The sequence below is a fragment of the Manis pentadactyla genome, chromosome 16 (assembly GCF_030020395.1).
Source record: "Manis pentadactyla isolate mManPen7 chromosome 16, mManPen7.hap1, whole genome shotgun sequence".
NCBI lineage: Eukaryota > Metazoa > Chordata > Mammalia > Pholidota > Manidae > Manis > Manis pentadactyla.
The window spans coordinates 40,974,791-40,993,515 of NC_080034.1; the positions used below are offsets into that span (position 1 = coordinate 40,974,791).

The 18,725-nt window shown below is 50.6% G+C and overlaps 3 protein-coding genes across 8 annotated transcripts; 2 read left to right on the plus strand and 1 right to left on the minus strand.

Moving 5' to 3' along the window:
• Positions 1-1,720: 1,720 nt before the first annotated feature.
• PSMB9 (proteasome 20S subunit beta 9) lies at positions 1,721-7,243 on the minus strand. Of its 3 annotated transcripts, none has more exons than XM_036927623.2 (6): positions 7,110-7,243; positions 4,500-4,567; positions 3,604-3,735; positions 2,810-2,939; positions 2,424-2,565; positions 1,721-1,900 (listed from the first exon to the last, which is right to left on the minus strand). In XM_036927623.2, exons 2-6 carry the CDS (start codon positions 4,556-4,558, stop codon positions 1,773-1,775), a joined length of 591 nt encoding a protein of 196 aa, XP_036783518.1. In that variant the 5' UTR covers positions 4,559-4,567; positions 7,110-7,243; the 3' UTR covers positions 1,721-1,772. The 3 variants fall into 3 exon arrangements, with proteins under 3 accessions (XP_036783518.1, XP_036783516.2, XP_036783517.1); XM_036927621.2 differs by lacking the exon at positions 7,110-7,243 and adding an exon at positions 6,393-6,668; XM_036927622.2 differs by lacking the exon at positions 7,110-7,243 and having other exon boundaries at positions 3,604-3,821.
• TAP1 (transporter 1, ATP binding cassette subfamily B member) lies at positions 6,800-14,352 on the plus strand. 4 transcript variants are annotated; one of them, XM_036927572.2, is made up of 11 exons: positions 6,814-7,646; positions 8,140-8,254; positions 8,373-8,503; positions 9,297-9,502; positions 9,911-10,108; positions 10,937-11,065; positions 11,204-11,392; positions 11,975-12,148; positions 12,380-12,542; positions 12,827-12,963; positions 13,729-14,352. In XM_036927572.2, the coding sequence occupies exons 1-11, from the start codon at positions 7,049-7,051 to the stop codon at positions 13,939-13,941; spliced, it is 2,253 nt and encodes a 750-aa protein (XP_036783467.2). In that variant the 5' UTR covers positions 6,814-7,048; the 3' UTR covers positions 13,942-14,352. The 4 variants fall into 4 exon arrangements, 3 of the variants coding, with proteins under 3 accessions (XP_057349752.1, XP_036783467.2, XP_057349753.1); XM_057493770.1 differs by having other exon boundaries at positions 6,814-7,009; XR_005033088.2 differs by lacking the exon at positions 13,729-14,352 and having other exon boundaries at positions 6,800-7,646; positions 12,380-12,659; positions 12,827-12,966.
• An 812-nt stretch (positions 14,353-15,164) lies between these two features.
• On the plus strand, positions 15,165-18,623 carry PSMB8 (proteasome 20S subunit beta 8). Its single transcript, XM_057494033.1, is given in 7 exon segments — positions 15,165-15,717; positions 16,459-16,606; positions 16,765-16,876; positions 17,341-17,467; positions 17,929-18,133; positions 18,310-18,342; positions 18,345-18,623. Coding segments are annotated over 7 exon segments (678 nt in total). The 5' UTR covers positions 15,165-15,711; the 3' UTR covers positions 18,392-18,623.
• The last annotated feature ends 102 nt before the right edge of the window (positions 18,624-18,725 follow it).

Here is an 18,725-nt window from a genome sequence, read left to right on the forward strand (position 1 = left end):
CTATGGCGGGGCCCCGGAGGGGTAACGGACGGGGGGCTGTTTGGCTGTTTACCTCCATGAGGGGTCTCAGAGCTGTTGCCCAGGGGGTTAGTGAGCCCGGAGTTCCCTGGAATTTCCAGCTGTTGGACTGTGACCCGGGATGCTTCTTTCCAGCTGTGAGGTCCCTGTCCCTTTAAGACTTTCAAAAAGCACTTGCTTTTCTTTGTCCCAGGGGCGCCGGCTTTGGGACCCGCTCACAGGTCTTATTGTCCTGCTTCCCTAGTTTCCAGCACCCCACACATGCACTGTGTGTCTGTGCTCTGGTGCGATGGCTAGGGCTGGGTGTTTAGCAGTCCTGGGCTCCCTCTCCCTCCCCACTCTGACTCCTCTCCTCCCACTGGGAGCTGGGGTGAGGGGCGAGCTGCAGCTTGTATCTTACCCCTTTCACCAGGTGCTGGGTTCTCGCAGGTGTGGATGTAGTCTGGCTGTTGTCCTGTGTCTTCTGGTCTCTCTTTTAGGGATAGTTGTATTTGTTGTATTTTCAAAAATATATATGTTTTTGGGAGGAGATTCCCACTGTCCTACTTATGCTGCCATCTTGGCTCCACCCCCTGAAACTATTATTTTAAACTTCAAAATAAATTAACTATCAGGTCTAGAAAGAACTCAAGGCTCTAGTAGTTTTAGATTTTTCTCCTCCCTCTGCATGCCAACACATTCCTAAGGGCATAGAATTGTTTTAGGGTACTTTGAACTTGTATATTTAGCCTGAGATTCAGAAAGAAAAGCAGACAGCTTCCTGTGTAGCTACTAGAATTTCTGTTAAATATGCCTCTTAACTGTTCACTTATTACCAAAATGGCCTCGAGTGTCAGAGCTGTAAATTATCTTAGAAGTCACTCAACACCTTTATTTAACAGAAAAGGAAAGGAAGGCTCACAGAAGGGGAATAATGTGTCCTAACTTGTCCTGTTGCTCAGGAAGTGCATGGCAAAGAGAACCAGAAGGCTTGTTTAACACAGTTACTTAGATTTCAAGAAGATGGTACATGAAACTTGAGGGAACAGAGTTTTCGGTAGTAGTCGAAGATGGGCATATGGTAAAACTAAACTCCAGATCTCAGCTTTTGAACTTGCTGTGACTTTGATCAAGGGACTTAATCTTTCTAAGCCTCCACCTGTCCTTAAATAGTAGTACCTATGTAAGGGTTCTTTGGGTTCTAAAGTTTATAAGCATTTAGCACAATGCCTGGTTCCGTAAATGTAGTGTATTTTTTTTTTTTTGGTTATTGTTGTTATTGAGAATCACAAGTGCCTCTCAAATAGTTAAGCATTTATCTTACATTGATCTTTCATGTGCATTATGTACATTACAATAGGAATTCCTTTACATGTGAGTTTGCTAGTGCTCCTAGCTAAGTCTCACGTGTGTAGCTGTCCTATCCACCCACCCGTTAGCCTTCAAGGAATGATTCCCAATTCCTCACTTGTACTCTCTTCCCTTGGGTGTCAGAATGAGAAGTTTTATTGTTTCTGACATTTCAGCATCACTCAGTGTATGATGACCTGTTGTGTACAGGGCTTTTTCTAATTCTAGTACATTCTCCCACTCCTTCCTCTGGGAAAGATGTTTTAGTCCTGGGGACAAAAGAATAAAAAGATTATCTCACCTCTGGGAGGGAAGAACCCCCTTCCCTAAGGTTCATCTCCCTGGGCACCCATTTCCCATTGACCATACCAGGTTCTAGTTCAAGAAAGTTTATTACAAAGTAAAGAAATGAAGTGTGAGAAGAGTCACTCATCATAGAATTTCGGCAGCTCATTGCCCAGGATTACTCGATGGTCCACACCAGCAGCTGTAATAGTGACCAGGTAGATGACACCCCCACTAGAGCCATCCCTGCTCATGGCCAGAGCAATAGCTGCAGAGGGTTTCAAGTTAGAGAGAGGGAGAGAGAATGGCTTAGCTTCAAAGATCTTTTCCTTCTCATCTTGTCCACATGCCTATTTCCACTTTCAGACATCTAAACCCACCTCCTTGAGATGAATATTTAGTGGGGTTCATTCATATGTAGGTTCATGTGTGGCATCTCCTGATGTCCATGGTCTCAACTACTCTCACCATGATTGATTTGAAATGCAGCTCAGAAATCCTTGAATATTTAACAATTGGCCCCCATGAGCTGGCCTGAGCCTCCAGCACAACACTGGTTCTTACAGTAACCAAACATGTGTCTTAATTTGGTGTACTCAGAACAATCCTGGTTTATGCTTTCTGTTCTGAAGTTCCATCTAGTTTAGCCTTTCTCCTGCCCCCTTTTGCTCTGAAAAGTGTCCCAATTTGGACATTAAATTAAAAGGTCACCCATGTATTCCTTTTCTTAACTCCTCGTCCTTCCCATGTTAAAAAACCCTCCCCAAGCACCCTTCCACTTGGCTAGTTACCATCCGTGGTGAAGCGCCTGCACTCCTCCGGGGACATGCCTGGTTTATATGCTGCATCCACATAACCGTAGATATAGGTGCTGCCAGAACCACCAATGGCAAAGGGCTGTCGGATCAGCATTCCTCCCAGGGTGCCATATACCTGGGGGAGGTATCCTCAGGTCAGACTGTAGAAGCATCAATCCACTCCCTGCCACTGAGACAAGCAGGTGGTCTGCACACTCTGCAGTGAAGCCCACATAGCTCACAGCCCCACCAGTTGAGACTATACTTGTTTTTAGAGGCAGTGTCTTTGGAATTTATTGCTAGAATGACTTGTGACCTCCATCTCCCTTCATAGGGGAGTGGGGAACCCCAAGGGAAGCAGTGCATTAGGAGATATTCACCTGGCCCCCTTCATGTTGGTCCCAGCCAGCTACCATAAGATGTGCAGATAGGTCCTCCCGGTATTTATAAGTAATATTCTTCACCATGTTTGCAGCAGCCAGAACAAGTGGAGGTTCTTCCAGTTCCAAGCTAAAGGAAATGTTAGGAACAGAGGGCAACATAAATTCCTGATGTTCAACTCTCCTGTGCCATTCCCATTATCCCTGCCAGGTGACACCTGAAACCGACAAGAGTTCAAACCCCAGCTCTCCTCCCACAGGTGCAGGGGAACTAGAGTCTCACACCACTGATTGGTAAGAAGATTTCAACTGTACCCCTCCTTTACTCTGTCCCAACTACCCTTTGCCCCTGGGCCTTGTGACACAACTCTGCTGCAGGGGCCCTGCCCATGTGGGTGAAAGCAGGTAAGCTTTACTTCTGCCCCAGTGACCTTGGCTTTCACCTTGGTAACCACCTGGTATTATGGTGGGCCACACCATCATTTTCTGCCTCATTATTTGTGTGAGGACAGTGATTTACAGTTCTCAAACCATTTTCATGTGTTATCATTTAATTCTCAAAGTAACCATCTGGCCGGGGAGGGGAGGTTGGTACTGTTCATTATCTCCAGCTTACAGGCGCAGAAACCAGCTTTGAGAGATTCAAGTGCCAGTTCAAAGCCAGGGAAAGCAGGAGCCCAAACAAGAATTTTTCATTTTGCACTGCAAGGCTCTTGGAACAGGACACTGTACAGGGGCTCCCTGGCTGGGGGGCGCTCTAGTAGGTGTGCACTGAAGACCCCACAGCTTCATACCCATGGAGCTCCAGCTGGTAAGTGGCCATGTCGGCCACCGCCTGGGCATCAGCGGCCGAACCAGAGAGAGCACAGTAGATGCGCTGGTGTAGGGGGGACAGCTTGTCAAACACTCGGTTTACCACAGCCTCTCTGTCGGGAAGGAGCCAACAGTCGCCAGCATTAGAGCTGCCAGAATTGTTGAGGTTCACCATCCAGTGTTTCTCAGATTTATTTGGCTAGAGGGCAGCCACAGACATTTAATGCTTGGGTGAAAGCAGGAAGCAAAAATTCATCTCAAATAAGCGAAACACTGAAAATAATGATCAAAATCAGACTTATTTTCAGGCTTAGACTTTCTAATAACAGAAAACACACTAAATTAAGAATTCTGTTCCTTTTATCAATTTTCTTTGCTATTAACCATCTGGAGGAAGTTACATGTTGTATGAAACATAAAGTAAGTCATATTTATGATCTAAGCCCATAAACTCATTTTGCTTGCAAGGAAACTGGCCAAGAGGGAGGAAGACAAAATTCGTTCAATGTGTGATAGATGAGAAACGAGAATATCTGCTTGGCAGAACTATATTTTCTCTATCTAAACATAGATGGAAGGAGGCCCCTCAAATCTCTGTCTCTTACCATTTCTCAGTCCCTTACACCTGTACACTACAGGGACAGGCCACATAAGTATTTGGGCTCCAGATTCTCCCCCATGAATTCAGAGACTCAAAACACCCACCCAATATCTTATCATAATGGTTATAAAGGTTATATATTATATAACCTTTCTGAAAGGTTAATTCAATTTCTCCAAAGCTCTAGTTCAACAGTCTCTTCATAAATGGCAAGAAAAATATGTATTTGGGGCCATTAGCATCCTTCCAAAAGCAGACACCTTCCCCAGTACTTACCCAGCAGACACTCGGGAATCAGAGCCCAGCACAACGCCCCCATCAAACTCTACTGCCATGATGGTTGTCTGCAGAGACACAGAGGTGGAACGTCAGTGCAGGAAGACAGGTTACAGATGAGGAAACATTCCCAGAGAGGGGAGGTGACCGGCTCAAGATCCTACAGTAATTCAGGCCAGAGCTGAATCTCAGTACAGGATTTTTTTCTCTATCTTCCCATTTTCTCTGTCACCTCTCCTAGTCGCAAGAGAATGTCACAGCATGGCCATGGCACAACACAGAAAGAACTATATCCCTAAGCCCCAACCTTCCTAGGTGAAATGCTTTCATTGTAGGGAAAGAGGTGCGGATGAGACTCCTAGAGGTTGTAGGTTTGGCTTGAGGGCACCTCCAAGCACCAGTAAGGCACACAAGTGAATCACCTACAGTACAGGCGCTTGCTGTGTGTCCAGATGTGGTACAATGCTGACACAGAGCACGTTACTGTGACCTTGGGAAACAAGCTCATGTCTTTTTTTTGGCCCAGAATCCTCCAACCCCCACCCCACCCCTTAATCTGAAGCAAGCTCTTTCAGTTTCTTGAACAACACTAAACATGGAGGGGGTCGATGATTAGCAGGGCCACATGTCAAGGAAGGAGGAAAGCAGCACGGAACATGTGAAATGGTTTAAACTAAAGGTTTCATTTATGGATTTCTCATCAAGAGGTAAATAGAGATCTCAGTAGCCAGGGAACAAGATCAATACCAAGAGAGGATTTGACTAGGTAGTTTACGCTGACCTTTCTGGGTCAGGAAAAGAAATTAAGGAAAATAATTAAGGAAGAGTGAACGTCTCTTACTCTACTGTTCAGTTGGAAAGAGCCATAGAGCTCTTAGGTTCAAATGAGGAAACAGCCTCAGAGAAGGCAACTGACTTGTCCAAGGTCACAGAGAATTAATAGCAGACCTGGGGCTAAAGTCCTGGTCTAGCTGCCCTCCCTTGTTTTCGCTTCCACTTCCTACCTTCCATGGCTCATCTGGCAGTAAGGGACTTTTTCTACTTATAAATGGTTTTATTGCTGTCTTTCTCACCACCCCATAAGTTACGCTGGCCCCCGGGATATCACCCTGAGTGTGCTTTCTGACGTACAGACTTACTATGAATGGAGGGCCAGAGAATAGTGACAACCCCATCTTAGAGGTCATTCCTCAGAAACAAATCTGCCCCCAGGCCGAGCGTGGTGGCAGTAAGTCTGGGAGGTGAAGTCAGCCAGCCTTGGGCTGCCATCTTCCCCAGGTGCCCAGGTTGGGCACAATTCCCCATCAGGTGCTGGGAGTGGGTATCGAAGACTCAAGGAAGGGAGCATGGCAGCACATTGGCCAAGCAGGAGCCTTCCTGGACCGAGCTGGGCCAGGGCACCACATGCTCACATGGAACCTTCATTATCAGGGTGCTGTGAACTGCACAGTGGCCAGTTTATCAAAGGTCTGTGTGATGGGCTGTCTCGTCTCCCTCGGTGCCTGTATTACCCTCTCCCAAGGGCGGTCCTACTTCGCCCAGGGCACCATTTCCTCATCTCTCCGCACCTTCTCCACCCCTCCCTTGATTTAACCAGCCCCTCTCTCTAGTCCAGAGTGAAAGCGAAAGCGCTTTAGAACAGCTTCCCCTTGACGCTTCCAGCTAAAAGCCAAAGCACCCCTTCTCCGCCAGCCTCGCTTGTCCAGTCCCTTCTCGGACCCCTAGGTGATCCCCTGCAGAGTACAGACGCCCTGTACTCATTGCAAGCTCCGGCTACTACAAACTACCTCCTCACTCTTGTTAGTCTCCGCATTTACTTCCAGGCGCTTCTAGGGTACCCTGTCGCTCCACCTCCTCCATCCCTCTGCTAACGCTCAAGTCCAGACTCATTACCCCAGTGTAGACTTCGCCAGCCCGGGGTAAATCCCCGCTTGGTGCTCCGGTCGGCAGCATCTCTGCGCCGCGCTCCTCCTCTCTGGGGCGCTGGTTTCCGATCTGGGACAGCGCGCTGCGCGCGGCCTGCTGCTCCGCCCCTTCTCCACGCCCGCCAGAGGGCGCCCGGGTTCTCTCCGCCAGGCCTGACCCCGGCCGCTAATCCGAGTCTGGCAGGTCTGCCCGGAGACGGGTGACGAAAGAACCCGCCCCAGGCTGGGGTGAGCGGGTTCCGACAAGTGAATCTTTGCAGGAGGCAGCAAGGAAAGGAGGGACTGGTGCGCATGATGGACGAAGCTGCTTCCCAGAGCCTCATATCTGATTTCAGTGCCCTCGCCCAAAATAGTCTGGGTTGGCCACTTTCCGACGTGGGCGGATCTAGTCAGCCTGCAGCTGCTTTCGTTTTCTTTTCCCTTACGCGGCTCACTTCCAAGTAGCGCGACCAGAATCGGCCGGTTCCCGGGACTTCCCGAGCGCCCCGCCTCGGCCCGCCCCTGTTTCCTTCCCCAGCCGCCCATTCCGCGCCCTCTCTAGCCTGCGAGGGCCTCCAGCTCGGCGGGGACGCCAGGGAGCCCCAGGTCCGGGCGCGACTCCGGGCTGCGCGCGCGCGCTCGCCAATGGCCGGCTCAGGGTCCCCCGCGCCCAGCGGTTGCCTCTACCTCTCCCGAGCTTCCCTGCCGTGGCTGGGGACAACGCTGCTGCTTCTAGCCGACTGGGTGCTGCTCCGGCCGGCCCTGCCCAGAATATTCTCCTTTTTGGTGCCTTCCACGCTGCCGTTGCTTCGGGTCTGGGGGGTGGGCCTGAGCCGCTGGGCTGTGCTGGGGCTGGGGGCCCGCGGGGTCCTCAGGGCGACGGATGGCTCCAAGAGCGGAAGCGCAGGAGTCCTGGGCTGGCTGGCTGCTTCGGAGTCCCTGGCGGCGGCGCTGGGCCTGGCGCTGCCGGTACTTGCCTTGTTCAGAGAGCTGGGCTCCTGGGGAGTCCCCAGGGACTCTCACAGCACCAGGCTGCTGCACTGGGGATGTCGCCCCGACGCCTTCGCCCTCAGCTACGCTGCAGTGCTGCCCGCAGCTGCTCTGTGGCGCAAGCTCGGGAGCCTTTGGGTACGCGGAGGTCAACGGGAATATGCAGACGCGGTGCGCCGGCTTCTAGGCTGCCTGGGCTCGGACATACGGCGCCTGCCGCTCGTTCTGGGCCTGCTGGTCCTTTCCTGTGCCGGTAAGGGGAATGCAGGGGAAGCAGGAGGGACACGAGGGACTGGGTAGGAATCATGAGTAATGGTCAGTGAGATAGGTTAGTGTGGGTTCTGGAAGATGTGGGTCAAGGGAAGGCCACCCAGCTCGGGTCTTGAGCAGACCTTTCCAGGGTAGAGGATGAGGCCTGGACTTGGTGGGCGGCAGGAGTCCTGGACTCAGTGCTGCCAGGCGTTGCTTCATTGGCCACCCAGTTCTTTCTTTGGCCCCATAGCACTTCCTATGATCTCCAGCCTCCCTAATTAAATCCCTAAAGGTCTGGTGGGGCCTCAGGGTTGTGAGTTCCAGGATGGCCTGCTGAGGTGCAAGGTTGTGTCCCTTGTGTCTGCTTTCTGTTGATGCCCTCCCTGGTAATGGCCAAGCATGAAAGAGAGGGGTGGCCCGGGAACAGTGGGGTTGGAACCGCCCTGCTTAGACTTGATATTTGTGTCTGACCCATCTCTTCTATCCCTCCCCAGGGGAGATGGCCATTCCCTTCTTCACTGGCCGCCTCACCGACTGGATTCTACAAGACAAGGCAGCCTCTGCCTTCACTCGAAATGTAACTCTCATGTCCGTTCTCACTGTAGCCAGGTCTGTGGGCTGAGGATGGAAGGCTGAGAAGTGGGGACCCTGTGCACTTCCTTGGGGATGCCTGGGACCTTCTCTCTGTCCCCTGAACACATAATGACCCCCTTGTCTCCATCTCTAGTGCAGTGCTGGAGTTCATGGGTGATGGGATCTACAATGGCAGCATGGGCCGCGCGCATAGCCACTTGCAGGGAGAGGTGTTTCGGGCTGTCCTGCAGCAGGAAACAGAGTTTTTCCAAGAGAACCAAACAGGTATCTCATGAAATTCATTATACATCCATGTACTGTTTGTATCCATATGCATTGGCTTTTACTTATAACCTCTCTCCACACACACACACACACACACACACACACACACACACACACACACACAAATTCTCATTTCTTATACCTCAAGAGCAAAATCCTGTATTTTATCTTTAGAAAAACTTAATTTTTCTATTCAAGGTTTTTCCATAAACTTATCTCTGTATGTGTATTTAGACAGACACTATAGAATTTCAAACCTGGAAATTTTGAGATCACAGAGTCCAACTGCCTCATTTTGCAGAAAAGGAAATAGGCCTAGACCCTAAATGCTGAAGCTTGTATAGTCATGCTTGGGTAGAGGTGAACTTGGGGAGAGTGAATCTATCTCTTGATTCCTAATCCAGTGCTTGGCACAGTTTCCTGGACAGCCTTCTAGCAGTACTCTCCGTTTTTCCCTGGCTCTATTAAGTGACCAGCCTGAGCTCTTCCTGCCTATGAGTATGGCATGGGGTATACAGGCTCTGAAAGGAACAAAAATCTGCCAGAGAATCGGAAATTCACATGGGCGTCGGTTTCCTTAGAGTTGAAATGAAGGCCTTTGGCCTGGCTCTTCCTCTCTAATGTTATTCTCCCTGCACTGAGATCCCCATCGTCCCATCCCCTGACCTTGTTTTTCCCCAGCCTCCTTAGAGCATGGGGACACCCTTTGCCAGCAAAGCTGGCTCAGTGCTTGTCCCTCCCATCACTCCGAGCCTCTCATTCACTCCACTCTCTTCTCCCCAATGCCTGGCAGGCGCCATCGCATCTCGGGTTACAGCGGACACGTCCTCCCTGAGTGAGTCTCTAAGTGAGAAGCTGAGCCTGTTGCTGTGGTACCTGGTGCGTGGGCTGTGTCTGCTGGGGCTCATGCTCTGGGGGTCACTCTCCCTCACCATGGTCACCCTGGTTGCCCTGCCTCTGCTTTTCCTTCTGCCCAAGAAGCTTGGAAAATGGCACCAGGTATGTCCAGGGAGTTGCCTCAATCTACACAAACCCTTGTCTCTCAGACACGATGGACTCGTTCCTCACCGATTCCCTATCTTCATGGGGCTCCCTATCCCTGTCACCTGTGTCCCGAAATTGCTCAGTGCCGAGCTTCATATTCTCTGTGTCTTCTCTTCTACTGCCCATAATCTGTCTTTAAGAATATGATCACCATTCTCAAGAATATGATCCCCTGTTCCCCTTCTGAGTCATTGCCTCCCCTCTGTATCTCTTTAGTAGCCAGGGAGTATAACCACGCCCCTTTCTCTTTTCTCTCTTTTATCTGCCTCTTTTTACCTTTAATCTCCAACCACATAACTCAGGTACCAGTGCCCTTTACGATTTGCCAGCCCTGTGTGACGTCTCTTGTCCATGTCTCCTCAGGTGCTGGCAGCACAGGTGCAGGAATCTCTGGCAGAGTCCAGCCAGGTGGCCATTGAGGTTCTGTCAGCGATGCCTACAGTCCGGAGCTTTGCCAATGAGGAGGGTGAGGCCCAGAAGTTTAGGCAGAAGCTGCAGGAAATGAACACACTCAGCCAGAAGGAGGCCCTGGCCTATGCCGTCAGCCTGTGGACCACTACTGTGAGCACTGGGAGATGAACGCCTTTGCCCTTGTCCTGAGACACCTTGACTCCATTCCCTTCCCCGACCCTGCTCCACATTCCTCCACTGGGCAGTGGTTTGTCTGGTGTTCTCAGCTAGCAAACTGAGGCTCGATAAGCCTACTTGGTGTTCCTACCTGCTTCCCTCTTTCTGGGCACACTTGATACTTCCTTTTACTGTGGTACCCCAAATCCACCAAATCCGCTTTTTAGCGAGATGCCATGTCTTCCAGTCCTAGGGCCTTCCCTTGCCTCTCCTGGAGCACTCAGGTAGCCATAAATCCCCACACCCTGGCCTCCTTCATGCTCAGAAATATGTGGATGTGCTAGTGAGGGCCATGGGAATAGCAGAAGCCAAGAGTGAGGAGCATCTGTGATGTAACTGAGAGTTAGGCCAGGAATCAGAGGGTTCTGGCTTGATGCTGCCATTTATTTACAGCACCCATGGGCTAGTAACGTACCTTCTCTGAGACTGTTTCCTCATTTAAAAGAACATGAGTAGTATAGCCTTGTTTATAGGGCTCTTGATATGAATATCGGATGACATTACATTGAGGAAAGCCTGTGGTGAAGAGCAGAAAGCTCCTGACAAGATGACAATGGGGATGAGGATGATGAGGGCTTCAGCTGTGTGACCGAGTAAGATTCCATGAGGTCTCTGATTCATTCTTCTTTTCTACCTGTTGCACTTCCTGCTGTAACCCAGGAGAAAGGGACTTTATATTTCTTTCATGTGAATGATTCTTGTTCTTTGCACCCACTCTGGATTTTTCTCCCCCATCCCCTTTTCTCTCTGGTCTCTGCCCAGATCTCAGGGATGCTGCTGAAGGTGGCGATCCTATACATTGGTGGGCATCTGGTGATAAGTGGGGCTGTAAGCAGTGGGGACCTTGTCACCTTTGTTCTCTACCAGGTCCAGTTCACTACAGTGGTTGAGGTGAGGCCCTCCCAATGCTGTTCCTTCCCTCCTCCCATCCCACATGTGTCACTTTCCTCTGCTCTCCACCCTTCTCCCATCACAGCCCTGGCAAGCAGATCAGGCCTCCCCGCCTCACTGTTCATCCCAACCCTCTAGGTACTGCTCTCCACCTATCCCAATATACAGAAGGCTGTGGGCTCCTCAGAGAAAATATTCGAATACCTGGACCGGATCCCTCGCTGCCCAGCCAATGGTGTGTCGACTCCCTTAAACTTGAAAGGCCTCGTCCAGTTCCAAGATGTCTCCTTCGCCTACCCAAACCGTCCAGAGGTCCTCGTGTTGCAGGTACAACCTACCAACCCTTGCATTCCATCAACTTCATTCTCAACTCTGTCATCCAAAATTTTCTTCCTGCCATCAGCCTGCTTAACACTGGGTGCAGACAGAGCCTTCCTGACCCTTCATAGGCAAAGATGAACATCATCTCTTCAGTAACTTGGTCTCAAACTCAAGAACTAGTTTGGATTTTAAGAGGAATGGGGGAGGCAGCTCTCAGGGAGAGGCTCTCACATTCTAGTGAGTTGGTGAAGAAGAATCTGTGTCCCCAGTTTTCCAGCTTTCCTTTTTCTTTCCATTTGGGGTTTGGAATATGAGTTTCTGTTTTCTCATGGTCCTGGTATCAGGCGTGTGGCCTAGTGCTGCTCAGTCTGCTCTCGTCTTTGCCTCCTCTTCCATCTCTACTCCTTAGGGAGGTGTTGTCGCTGAGACAACAGCAGTCTGTGCACGTGGGAGGGTAGAAGTTGCTATTTCCCTCTATTTGTGTCCTTTCTTCTCTGGGGTAAGACATCATGCTATGTAACAAGACAATGACAGTCCCAAGTTAGAGGCCTCAGCCTGCTGCTTATTGTGTGATTCTCTAAACGTCAGGGGCTGACGTTTACCCTCCGTCCTGGGGAGGTGACAGCACTGGTGGGACCCAGTGGGTCTGGGAAGAGCACAGTGGCTGCCCTGCTGCAGAATCTGTACCAGCCCACCGGGGGGCAGCTGCTCCTGGATGGGGAGCCCCTTCCCCAGTATGAGCACCGCTACCTGCACAGACAGGTGAGCAAGAAGGTGGCATGGGGGAGGTTGGGGAGCATCAAGTTAGAAGAGCATTCTCACTGCTCTGAAAGGAGGGCTAGGGGACAATAGACCCTGGCTGAAGGGGTGGGTGTGGCAGGAGAGAGGGTGTATGATTTTGCGATACGAACTCTAAGATTTTGGGTCTTCAGTCTCTAGATAACCTTGCTTCTGTGTTCCTTATTCTATGACTCACTGTCATTTTCATTCCAGGTGGCTGCTGTGGGACAAGAGCCACAGCTATTTGGAAGAAGTTTTCAAGAAAATATTGCCTATGGCCTGATCCAGAAGCCAACTATGGAGGAAATCATAGCTGCTGCAATGGAGTCTGGAGCCCATAGCTTCATCTCTGAACTCCCTCAGAGCTACAACACAGGTGCCCTCTCTATTCACACCCCACCCAGCCATCTTCACCTTTGCTGAAACCCTGATAGGCTTGCATCAGGCACCTACTCAGCAGTTCTTCCTGCCTCACTGACTTCAGTTTGAAGTTGTAAGATCGTACTCCTATGACTCCTTCACCCTCCCATGCTCAGAACTCCTTTACTTCCCAGAACCATCCCCTTGCAGCTGCATCATCTATCCTTGGTGAGGGGGATGCATGTGCACATGGGCACACAAGTGCTCACCCAGCTCTCTCCTTGGCTCTCGTCTCTGCAGAGGTGGGTGAGGCTGGGAACCAGCTGTCAGGTGGTCAGCGGCAGGCAGTGGCCTTGGCTCGAGCACTGATCCGGAAACCTCGGGTGCTTATCCTGGATGATGCTACCAGTGCCTTGGATGCAAAGAGCCAGTTACGGGTGAGTGAGTCATCTTCTTAATGCCTACATCCCATCCAGTCGTCCTTTCTGCACTTATTCTATGTTATGCTAGCATCATAATTATTCAGATCAGTCCTTGCAGTTCTCAGTTCCCATTAGCTTCTCCCCAAGACGCCTAGAACCAGTTAAGAGATTATATACAAATTGAATCTCTGAAGCCAAACATAAGGAAAAGACCATCCTAACAATGTTAACATTGATATTAATTGAGCTTTTACTATGTACCAACATGCTGCTAGGCCCTTCGTATGTACTGGCTCACTCATTTCCTCATCCTGAATGTGTCTGAGTGGGGCACTATTATCCTCATTCTACAGATGATAAAGTGGAAGCTAAGAGAAGTAGTATAACCTGTGTCATTCACCTGTTGAATAGCAGAGCCTGGACCCAGAGTCAAGTCCACCTGACCTGAATGCTTATGCTCCTTACCACTAAGTTAAATGTCCTTAAAACAGAATATATAAATTCCCACTCCAGAGGTGAGAGGAGAGACTACTCAATACCCTTCACTCTTCAGGGGTATCATTATAGGGCTCTGACTTTTATTCCACTGTTGCCACCTCATGTATACAGTCTTTAACAAATCAAGGTTTGATAGAGAAGCACTCAGAATGAGAATCTTTGATCCTGGGGTTGTTGGCAGAGGCGGCAGTGGTCCTGGTGAGGCTGTTGCAGCTCTGGGCACACAGATGCCCCCTGGGCTGGGAGTGGTCCCCAGCTCTGACAGAATCTGTCTTTTCTCAGTTGGAGCAGCTCCTGTATGAAAGCCCTGAGCGGTGCTCGCGGTCTGTGCTTCTCATCACCCAGCATCTCAGCTCAGTGGAACAGGCTGACCACATCCTCTTTCTAGAAGGAGGCACCATCTGTGAGGCGGGAACCCACCGGCAGCTCATGGAGAATAGGGGATGCTACTGGAACATGGTGCAGGCTGCTAGTGGGTCAGATGCTCCGGAATGAAAGACTTGTCAGACCTGCACGCTCCATCTTTTTTTTTCCTCTCTATAGTGGAGAATTTGAGAATAGAGATCTTACCAGAGCTGCAAAGCAGACAGCTACTTCTAGGAGGAGTGACACCCTAAAGTTAACTCCCTTAGTAATGCATGAAAGTCTGCCCATGAGTGTTACCCTCACAACAAGCTCCCCTTGATAATGCAGATTTCCTGGAAGAAAACAGGATTAATAACTCCTTAGTGTGACTGGGTTTAGAGCCAGGGTTGGTATGGATAGCACCCTGAAAATGAGGAGAAATATTTAGAATATACCAAAAGGGAAGATCAGCTACTTTCCAGTATGACCAGAGGCATATGTTGGATCATAAATGCCCTGTGGGTTCTGATATTTATAATAAAATCAGTGTTTTGTACTATGGTTTCTTGTGTTTTCAGTACCCTAAATAGCTCGTTTCGCAGCACGCTTCTCAGGAATCAGGTGTCTTTCCCTTCAAGCATCCTCAATGTTTCACAGCCCTAAGCGCGCCATCCTCCCTTACGTTTGCCGTTGCACCCTCCACTTAGACAATCCCCAGCATCTACCCCCAAGGATGAGCCCGACAGGGAAACAGCACCCTCCAAGGCACGGCCGCTGCAGCGCGGAGCCGTGGCCCTTCTGCGGTGGAAGATGGTGGGTGAGCGTGAGCGAGGCTGGAGGAAGCGCAAGCGCGTGAGCTGAGGAGCTCAGCCTCATCAGCTCGCCCGCCCCGGTTCTTTCCTGCGGTCTCATCCGGCTCTGAAGTGGCACCTGCAGGGGTCACCTCAGCGCAGCGGGCGGGGTTGCGTAGTAAATCTTTTCCATTCAGGAAGGGCCATAGGGGTGTGACGTTAACAGTTGCCGGGCAGATTAGACCAACACAGGTTGCAAGGAGAGGCGGGGTCGGAGGAGGTAAACTCGGCGGTGCTCAGTGGAGCAAGAATTATGAGAGGAGGCGCGTGCAGAAGGGGCAGTGTTTGTGGGTGGCTACAGGTTAGGGAGACCGTTTAACGGGGGAGGCCTCTGAAGGACCACGCCGTAAGAGTCAGAGACCGCGCCCGGCTCCCTGATGCCTTCTTCCCCCCACGCTGCGGGTATATTCTGTGGCGGGTATATTACCACAGGACCTGTCCTCAACACTCAGTGCCCGCGCCGCCCAATCCCATACTTCTGTCCTCCCCTACTTTTATAAATGATGCGCATATGAACACCCCCTCCCCCTCCCGCGAGGTGAAACTGCTCCCAGCCGCTTGCAGACGTCCCCCTTTCTGCCTGAGGCTGCGCCTTTAGCTGACAGGACCCCTACCCACTTGGTAACGGTTCCCAGAGGATGCCGGCTGTTGGTGTATCTCACTCCAATATCATCGCCAAGGGGGCTTTCAAAGTCGCTCCCTCGCTTTTATTCCTTTCTTTTGACATACTATCACCCTCCGTTCCCCCAACCTCCATGGAGCAGGGGCAGAGGCGCCTGTACGCTCTGTGATACTAATGGTCGCCAGACAGCCTCCGACTTCTTCTCGGAAAGGGCAGGGGGATGTGGAAAAAATTCTGGTTCCCTCCCCTTAAGGCTGCCGGCTTTCGCTTTCACTTCCTCCTCAGAAGGCGGACAGATCTCTGGGTGCCAGGCGGCCATGGCGCTGCTGGAGGTGTGCGGAGCCCCCCGAGGGCAGCGGGAGGACTGGGCTTTCCCTGTCCTGGGAAGCCAGCTTCGCTCGGAGCCCGGACACTACAGTTTCTCTGTGCTGTCTCCGGAGCTCGCCCATGCAGGTCAGGGCTGTAAAAGAACCCGGTGGAAGGCGAGGAGCAGGGCGCAGAAGACTGGAGGGTCAGCCTGCAGAGTGCCCGGAGGCGCAGGAACGCGGAGTTAGGGCATTGGTTGAGGAGAGCCACATCCCGGGCCCAAGCCAGGAAAGAGGCCACAGGGGAATCGGGGCTGACCACCTAGGGGTTTGTAAGTCCAGATTAGGTAGAGTTAGAGGTGCGGTGGGGGCTCCCATCGAAAGACAAGGGAGCTGTCCTGCCTGGTCTCCATCCCACACACATCTGCAAGCCTTTCTCACGGGGCTATCCCGTGATATAGGGGCTGTATAGTGCATGGAAAACCTATCAACTTTGGCCATTAGCCTCTCCTTAACCACTCACTACTTGTGGCTGGATTAAGTCAGTGTAGGTCTCTCACCCTCCCTTCTGTAAAATGGGATAGTATTAATAAAGCGTGTTTGTGAGGGTTAAATGACCAATGAAAAGAAAACACATTATGAAGTCACCCCTAAAATTTTTAGTTACGGTAACATTCATTTCTTTCGTGCTGGATAAAGGAAAAGGTTGGTTCTTTTGCTTTCGCCAAGCCATTTCCTTGGAGAGACTGGTTATTAACTGTTCCATTTAGTGATTGTTGGAGAATTTCTGCCTGTCTCCTCACTCCCCCGCTCCCTAAAACCCTTCCCTTGCAGTCTCTGACTTCAGAAGTTTTCAGTGCCCCTTCCTCTGCCTTTTCTCTTGCATTAGCCCACTGAATTACTCAAGTCTCTGGGTGGAAATGGAGAAAAGAACGATAAGATTGAGATGGCCCTTGGCACTACCACCCTCGCCTTCAAGTTCCAGCATAGAGTGATTGTGGCGGTGGATTCTCGGGCCACATCCGGGAATTACATTAGTGAGTATGTGTGCTCCAGCAAGCGGGTTCCGCGGGGGGCTGGGCCCTCCTCTCAGCAGGAGCCCAATGTCTGCACAAAAGCAGAAGCAGATAATGACGTAGGAAACACAGGGATAGCTGTGGGGTCATTCCTTTCTTCTTGAAACTCAGTCTTCCAGGCACCATAAGGACGAACAAGGTGATTGAGATTAACACGTACCTGTTGGGCACCATGTCTGGATGTGCGGCGGACTGTCAGTACTGGGAGCGTCTGCTGGCCAAGGAGTGCAGGTAGGTGAGGTCTCTCATCCGCCTTCTAAGCCTAGTGGTCAGTTCTGGATCCTGGGTCCTCCACATCACTCCTCCTTACCCTTTCCTCCTGTTCCAATGTAGCATCTTAGTGCTAATGTAGTATTTCACAAAACAGCCTTTTGATGATTAAAACAACAAAACAACAACAAAAAAACCCTTCTCCCAAATCTCATCTTGAGCTCCTGCCACTAAACCAGATAATCTCTCAATTATTTAGCACTGACATCATCCACCCTGGTTGGATAGTAACATTTACTATGATTTCTTTATGTGGTTTAGGTTTAAATTCCAAATCTCTCCCTGATCCTGAGATCCTACAAAACCAATCCTTTCAAATACTTTCCTCCTCAGTCATTTCCTATCCATCGAGTGGGCTGCTCAGAGAGCTAGCCTAGTCCTGACACCTCTAAGGCCTCTCCCCCCACCACCTTGTCTTCACCCAGGCTGTATTATCTGCGGAATGGGGAGCGTATCTCAGTGTCAGCAGCCTCTAAACTGCTCTCCAACATGATGTGCCAGTACCGCGGCCTGGGCCTCTCCATGGGCAGTATGATCTGTGGCTGGGACAAGGTGGGTGCCCTCCATTCTCCATATTCCCCCGCTGTGGATGAGAGGTCAGTTTTCTCATCATACCTTTCCCTCCCACTCCCTCCTGTAGAACTCTGGGTTATAGAACTGGTCCAGCATCTCCAGGGGCTATTTCTGGTCCAGATGTGGACCACTATTTCATAAGCTTGTCCCTTTCAATGAAATAGTTGATTCCAAGTTTGCTTTTCCCATTTTCCCCTCAAGTTCTATGATTATTACCAAAGTGCTGTCCTACTTCAATTATTCCTGTGGCAAGTCTTACTCTCTTGGTCACTTAAAAAAAAACTTTTTTTTTGTTATCATTAATCTACAATTACATGAAGAACATTATGTTTACTAGGGTCCCTCCTTCACTGGTCACTTTTTATGGTTCATACTTGAACCTGTATGTTACCAACATCTCCCTCTCCAATTCCAACCTGGAACTTTCTTGCATCCTACAGAGTCCTGGACTCTACTACGTGGATGACTATGGGACTCGGCTCTCAGGAAACATGTTCTCCACGGGTACCGGGAACACCTTTGCCTATGGGGTGATGGATAGCAGCTATCGGCCAAATCTTAGCTGAGAAGAGGCTTATGACCTGGGCCGCAGGGCTATTGTTCATGCTACCCACTGAGACAACTATTCTGGAGGAGTTGTCAATAGTAAGAGACCAGTGCTCCCGCCACCATGCCTGGCTCCGGAAGGGCTTCTGAGATTGGGAGACTCAGGGGAGGTTTTCAGTGAAGTCCCAGTAATATGGGTTTCCTTCAGTGTAGCATCGTAACAGCGACTGGCTGAAGGGAAAGGTGCATCCATGTTCTTTCTCATTGGCCCACAGTGTACCATATGAAGCAAGACGGCTGGGTGAAAGTGGAGACATCAGTGACCTGATGTACCAGTACCGGGAGGCCAGTCAGTAGCAGTGGCAGCGGCTGGGCAGGCCTCCTCTGGAAAGCCTGGCTGACTCGGGGACCTGGACCAGTTTTTACCCTGGGAGAAGAAGGCCCTAACTTGAGCCCTGGGGGAAAGAATTGGCAGCTTTGGGGCAAGGCAGAGTTTCCCCTTTTGTGTGTTCTCTCTTTCAAGGAACACTTGCCTATCACAACCTTCTGGGTGCCCACTAAGCACAATAAAGGAAAACGGTTACAAATGCGTCTGTGTTCTGGCTGATTGGGCTTGGGGCTGTGGCTGTTGAGGGGAAGGGGGCAGGAAATACAGAGAGGCTTTTCCTGAGAAGACACTCAAACCCTGCCT